Source organism: Elgaria multicarinata, chromosome 3 (genome assembly GCF_023053635.1).
Source record: "Elgaria multicarinata webbii isolate HBS135686 ecotype San Diego chromosome 3, rElgMul1.1.pri, whole genome shotgun sequence".
NCBI lineage: Eukaryota > Metazoa > Chordata > Lepidosauria > Squamata > Anguidae > Elgaria > Elgaria multicarinata.
This window is the reverse complement of record NC_086173.1, coordinates 162,782,060-162,788,059: the sequence shown is the minus strand read 5'-3', so window position 1 is coordinate 162,788,059 and position 6,000 is coordinate 162,782,060. Positions and strand designations below refer to the sequence as shown.

The 6,000-nt window shown below is 41.8% G+C and overlaps 1 protein-coding gene across 1 annotated transcript in view; it reads right to left on the bottom strand.

The window, feature by feature from the left end:
- Positions 1–1,357: 1,357 nt before the first annotated feature.
- LOC134396293 (zinc finger protein 420-like) overlaps positions 1,358–6,000 on the bottom strand; it is a 162,263-nt gene continuing 157,620 nt past the window's right edge. The window contains exon 5 of the mRNA XM_063122728.1: positions 1,358–3,819. Coding sequence (XP_062978798.1) covers positions 1,673–3,819 — 2,147 coding nt within the window. The 3' untranslated portion in view covers positions 1,358–1,672. The remainder of the gene's footprint in view (positions 3,820–6,000) is intronic.

The window sequence follows — 6,000 nt, the reverse complement described above, 5'->3', positions numbered from 1 at the left end:
GGGGGATACTTGGCTCAGCAATACTACAAACGAGAAGGATCTTGGAATTGTTGTAGATTGCAAGCTGAATATGAGCCAACAGTACGATATGGCTGCAAGAAAGGCCAATGCTATTTTGGGCTGCATTAATAGAAGTATAGCTTCCAAATCAAGTGAGGTACTGGTTCCTCTCTATTCGGCCCTGGTTAGGCCTCATCTAGAGTATTGCGTCCAGTTCTGGGCTCCACAATTCAAGAAGGACACAGACAAGCTGGAGCGTGTTCAGAGGAGGGCAAACAGGATGATCAGGGGTCTGGAAAGAAAGCCCTATGAGGAGAGACTGAAAGAACGGGGCATGTTTAGCCTGGAGAAGAGAAGATTGAGGGGAGACATGAGAGCACTCTTCAAATACTTAAAAGGTTGTCACACAGAGGAGGGCCAGGATCTCTTCTCGATCCTCCCAGAGTGCAGGACACGGAATAACGGGCTCAAGTTAAAGGAAGCCAGATTCCAGCTGGACATCAGGAAAAACTTCCTGACTGTTAGAGCAGTACGACAATTGAATCAGTTCCCTAGGGAGGTTGTGGGCTCTCCCACACTAGAGGCCTTCAAGAGGCAGCTGGACAAGCATCTGTCAGGGATGCTTTTGGGTGGATTCCTGCATTGAGCAGGGGGTTGGACTCGATGGCCTTGTAGGCCCCTTCCAACTCTGCTATTCTATGATTCTATGATTTAATCTCATGCTATACCCCATAAATTTCTATGGGTTCTCCCCTGTGTGGGTTATTTAGGGAAAAATGAGATTAATCTTCTGACTGAAACCTTTTCCACATTCCAAACAATTAAATGGTTAATCCCATATGAATTCTTTGATGAAAAATCTGGTTTATTTATTTATTTACAATATACCACTCCCCATTCAAGAATTTCGGGAGAGGTGGACAAATAGAATGAAACACATTAAAAAAATTGTTCAAAAGAATACAAGAAAATAAAACTCATAAAAACTTCTGGGCTCCAAGAATTTATATCGCTTCTCCCCTGAGTTCTTTGATGTCTACGTAGCTTTCTGAAGCTCTTTCACACTCTGAACATTTATATGGTTCTTTGATGACAAGTAAGACCTTTGTTCACATTAGAGCTCTTTTCACACTAGAAACTTTAATATCGTTTCTCCTGCGTGTGAATTCCTCGGTGCAATTTCATCTTTGAGGTCTTATTGAAGCTCTTTCCACACATTCATATAATAATTTGTGTGAGTTGTTTGATGTTTATTGAGACTTATGCTTTCAATAAATTACTTTCCACACACTGCACATTTATCTAGTTTCTCCCCTCTGTGAATTCTTTGATGAGAAATCTGGTTTATTTATTTACAATATACCACTCCCATTTCAAGAATTTTGAGTGGTGGACAACTAGAATAAAAACACATTAAAAAACATTTTTCAAAGGAATACAAGAAAATAAAACTCATATGGAAACTTCTGGGCTCCATGAATTTATATCGCTTCTCCCCTGAGTTCTTTGATGTCTACGTAGCTTTCTGAAGCTCTTTCACACTCTGAACATTTATATGGTTCGCCCCATGTGAATTCTTTGATGACGGGTAAGACGTCTGTTCACATTAAAGCTCTTTCCACACTAGAAACATTCATATGTTTCTCCCATGTGTGAATTCCTTGGTGCAATGTTACCTCTGAGGTCTTATTGAAGCTCTTTCCACACTCCACACATTCATATAATCATTTGTGTGTGTTCTTTGATGTTTTCTGAGGCTTCCACTGAAACCAAAACTCTTTCCGCACACTGCACATTTATATGGTTTCTCCCCTGTGTGTGTTCTTTGATGAGAAGTGAGGCTTGTGCTTACTGTAAAGCTCTTTCCACACACTGCACAGGTATATGGTTTCTCTCCTGTGTGAGTTCTTTGATGTTTATTAAGGCTTGTGCTTTCAATAAAGCACTTTCCACAGACTGCACATTTATATGGTTTCTCCCCTGTGTGAATTCTTTCATGAGAAATTAGGCTTGTGCTTACAGTAAAGCTTTTTCCACACATTGCACATGTATATGGTTTCTCCCCTGTGTGAAGTCTTTGATGGTAAATGAGGCTTGAGTGCTGACTGAAGCTCTTTCCACACTCTGAACATTTATAGGGTTTCTCTCCTGTGTGAATTCTTTGATGATAAATAAGACTAATGTTCACACCGAAGCTTTTTCCGCACTCAAAGCATTTATATGGTTTCTCCCCTGTGTGAGTTCTTTGATGACAAGTGAGATTTGAGTTCTGACTGAAGCTCTTTCCACACATTGCACATTTATATGGTTTCTCCCCTGTATGAATTTTCTGATGACAAGTTAGGTGTTTGTTCTTACTGAAGCACTTTCCACAGTCTGCACATTCATATGGTTTTCCAACTGTATGAATTCTTTGATGAGAAGTAAGACTTCTGCTTGCACTAAAGCTCTTTCCACACTCTCCACATTTATATGGTTTGTCCCCTGTGTGAATTCTTTGATGAGAAGTGAGGCTTGAGCTATGACTGAAGCTCTTTTCACACTGTGCACATTTATATGGTTTCTCTCGTGTGTGAATTCTTCTATGAGAAGTAAGGTTTGAGTTCTTATTGAAGCTCTTTCCACACTCAGCACATTTATATGGTTTCTCCCCTGTGTGAGTTCTTTGATGTTTATTGAGACTAGTGCTTTCAGTAAAACTCTTTCCACACACTGCACATTTATATGGTTTCTCCCCTGTGTGAATTCTTTGATGAGAAGTGAGGCTTGTGCTTGCAGTAAAGCTCTTTCCACACACTGCACATGTATATGGTTTCTCCCCTGTGTGAACTCTTTGATGATAAAAGAGGTTTGCATTCTGAATGAAGCTCTTTCCACACACTGCACATTTATATGGTTTCTCCCCTGTGTGAATTCTTTGATGAGAAGTGAGGCTTGTGCTTACAGTAAAGCTCTTACCACACACTGCACATGTATATGGTTTCTCCCCTGTGTGAATTCTTTTATGGTAAGTGAGACTGGAGTTTTGACTGAAGCTCTTTCCACACTCTGCACATTTATATGGTTTCTCTCCAGTGTGAATTCTTTGATGACAAGTTAGGTGTTTGTTCTGACTGAAGCACCTTCCACAGTCTGCACATTCATATGGTTTTTCCCCTGTGTGAATTCTTTGATGAGATGTTAGGTGTTTGTTCTGACTGAAAAATCTTCCACAGTCTGCACATTCATATGGTTTTTCCCCTGTGTGAATTCTTTGATGAGAAGTGAGACTTCCGCTTGCACTAAAGCTCTTTCCACACTCTGCACAGTTATGTGGTTTCTCCCCTGTGTGAGTTCTTTGATGAGAAGTGAGGCTTGAACTGTGCCTGAAACTCTTTTCACACTCTGCACATTTATATGGTTTCTCTCCTGTGTGAATTCTTCTATGAGAAGTGAGGTTTGAGTTCTTATTGAAGCTCTTTCCACACTCAGCACATTTATATGATTTCTCCCCTGTTTGACTTCTTTGATGGGAAATGAGGCTTCTAATACGGAATATCATTGCACCCTCTGTGTCGATTTTATACTGACCTTTAAGGACTGATTGAGAATGAAAGCTTTTTGTAAATGCAGAGTACTGACTAGTTTCCTTTCTGTCATTCATTTTTTCAGGGAATGTGGTTTCATAGTAGTCACTGGCCTGAAATATGGACCATTTGTTTCTCACCGTCTGCTTTTCTTCTATTTTTATTCCCTCCCGGTCCGTCTGTTTACATCCATCTCTTTCCAGTGACGCCTCATGTAGGTCTCCCTCAGTCTTATCTTCCCATATATCACCTCCTGCAATGAAGACAGGAAACTGTTAAGATTGAGAAATGAAACGTTAAATCACTGAACATCCTCAAGAACAGTTTTGATAAAAGCATGAGCTGAAAAGACCTGGCATGAACTGTCAGCCCGTGTGGAATGGAACAACGGATTGACACAATGGAAAAGTGAACTTGGCTTCCACTCAGACATAAAGCTTAACATAAGCCAGTGGGGTGTAGTGGTTAGACTGTTAGACTGGGACTCGGAAGATCCAACGTCGACCATGAAGTGCACTGGGTGACTTTAGGTTACCCTTGCTCTAACCTACCTCACAGGGTTGTTGTGAGGATAAAATGGAGAGGAGGAGGACCATGTAACCATATAAGTGGTTAACTGGTGGTTAACAATGGCTAAATGAGCCAACTTAGTGTCTGTTGCTGAGACCTGGGTGGACAAAGGGAGCAGAATCTTAGCAGCGTCTTTCCCTCTTTTCAGACCAGAAGCGTTGGGGGTCCGTGTCATCCACATGATTTCATCTGTAGCCCATTTGGCAATTTCGTTTCATGCCTGGAGACACAGTGGCGGGCTCTCCATAGGAAACATGGATTCCATCTGACACAGCCAGACTCTCCCTGCGTGATAGAGGTGGCCTTGTGTGCAGGGTTGTGGTCTACTGGGACTTCAATATTCACTCCAAGACCCCCAACTTCTGATTTAGTTTAGGATTTCATCACTTCCACACTAATCAGGTCTCTGTATCACTTTGGCAGGACACACTGATTATTATTATTATTATTATTATTATTATATTCATTTTGCCCTTTTTATTGTGAATATAAACAAAACAGAACAGAAAATACATTGGGGAAAAGAAAAAAACACATTACATATACAGGAATATCATCATTTTTCCATCATGTGTACTGTTCATTAAAAAAAAGTGGGGGAAGAGAGTTATACACAGGTTTCAGGAAAAACAAACCAAATATCCATGTTATTTATCCACTTGCAAGTTGCGCCTATATAACACCCTGTTCAAAAGTTGATAGTGTTATTAGAACCACAATCCATTGGATTATGGGAGGTGAGTATTTGTCCTTCCAATGTGATAAAATAAGTCTTTTGGCTGTCATGAGGGCAGGACACACTGCTGAGTTGGCATTTTGCCAAACAATGTGGATGCACAGAATGTATTACATTACTAGCTGTACCCGGTGTAACATACGCTGTTGTTACACGTATGCGCCGTTGTAGCATATCAGCCTTGGGCCGCCCGCCCAGCTCGCATGAGATTAGGCCGGGGCCTGGGCTCGCAGCAGGCGAGCGGCCTTCCACCCGGCCACCAAGGGGCCCGGCCGTGCCTCGGTCATGCTCCGGACCGTGGCGCTGCCCCCTTCGTGGGGTGGGGAGCGAAGTGGCAGAAAGGGGGGTAGGATTACCTTAGAAAGCCCGGAGGAGTCGGGCGAGGGGCTTAGCAACCCGCATCAGCTGACGTTACACGTTGTTATTGTTGCTTAGCAATCTGTATCAGCTGAAACCTTTATGGAAACATACCTAAGCGTTTTATATATATAGATTACTTTCCCCCCCAGGGATACATCATTACTTATTTATTTATTTACAATAGTTGTATCCTGCTCCATATCTAAAATAGATTCTGGAGCGGTGATCATAAAAAATAAAATATTACAAAGACAAAAAAAGATTAAAATAGCAACTTAAAATTAAAAAGATTAAAGCAGCATCTTAAAATTGTTTATCTTAAAACAGAATACCAATAAAAAATGTGGCTAATCAGTTAAGGGATGCTTCCTGGAAAAGAGCGGTTTACTTGAGCTTATTTAGACTTTGGGGGAATCCCAAATACTGCAGGGGAAGAGGGACTGTTAAGACGTTTTGCCCGAAGAGGCTGGGGAATCCCATTGTTAGCATGAGAAATGGGTGTATACCTCAGACCCTGTTCAGACAGCGCTCTAAGCCACAGTGGTTGAGCACTTTGAGTGAAACGTGATGGCTTAGCCTGTCAGGTGAACCATGATTTAGCGTGTCGGATGAACCATGGGGACTAAATAAACACAATTAAAACAGGCTCACTAACAGATTTAAGCCTCCCCGCCCCTGCCTTTTTCGCTAGACGGGCTTTTTTGCCCATCTAGTGAAGGCATTTCTGACAGGGAGGGAAGGACGCTGGGTGAGGCTCAGGCGTTCTCT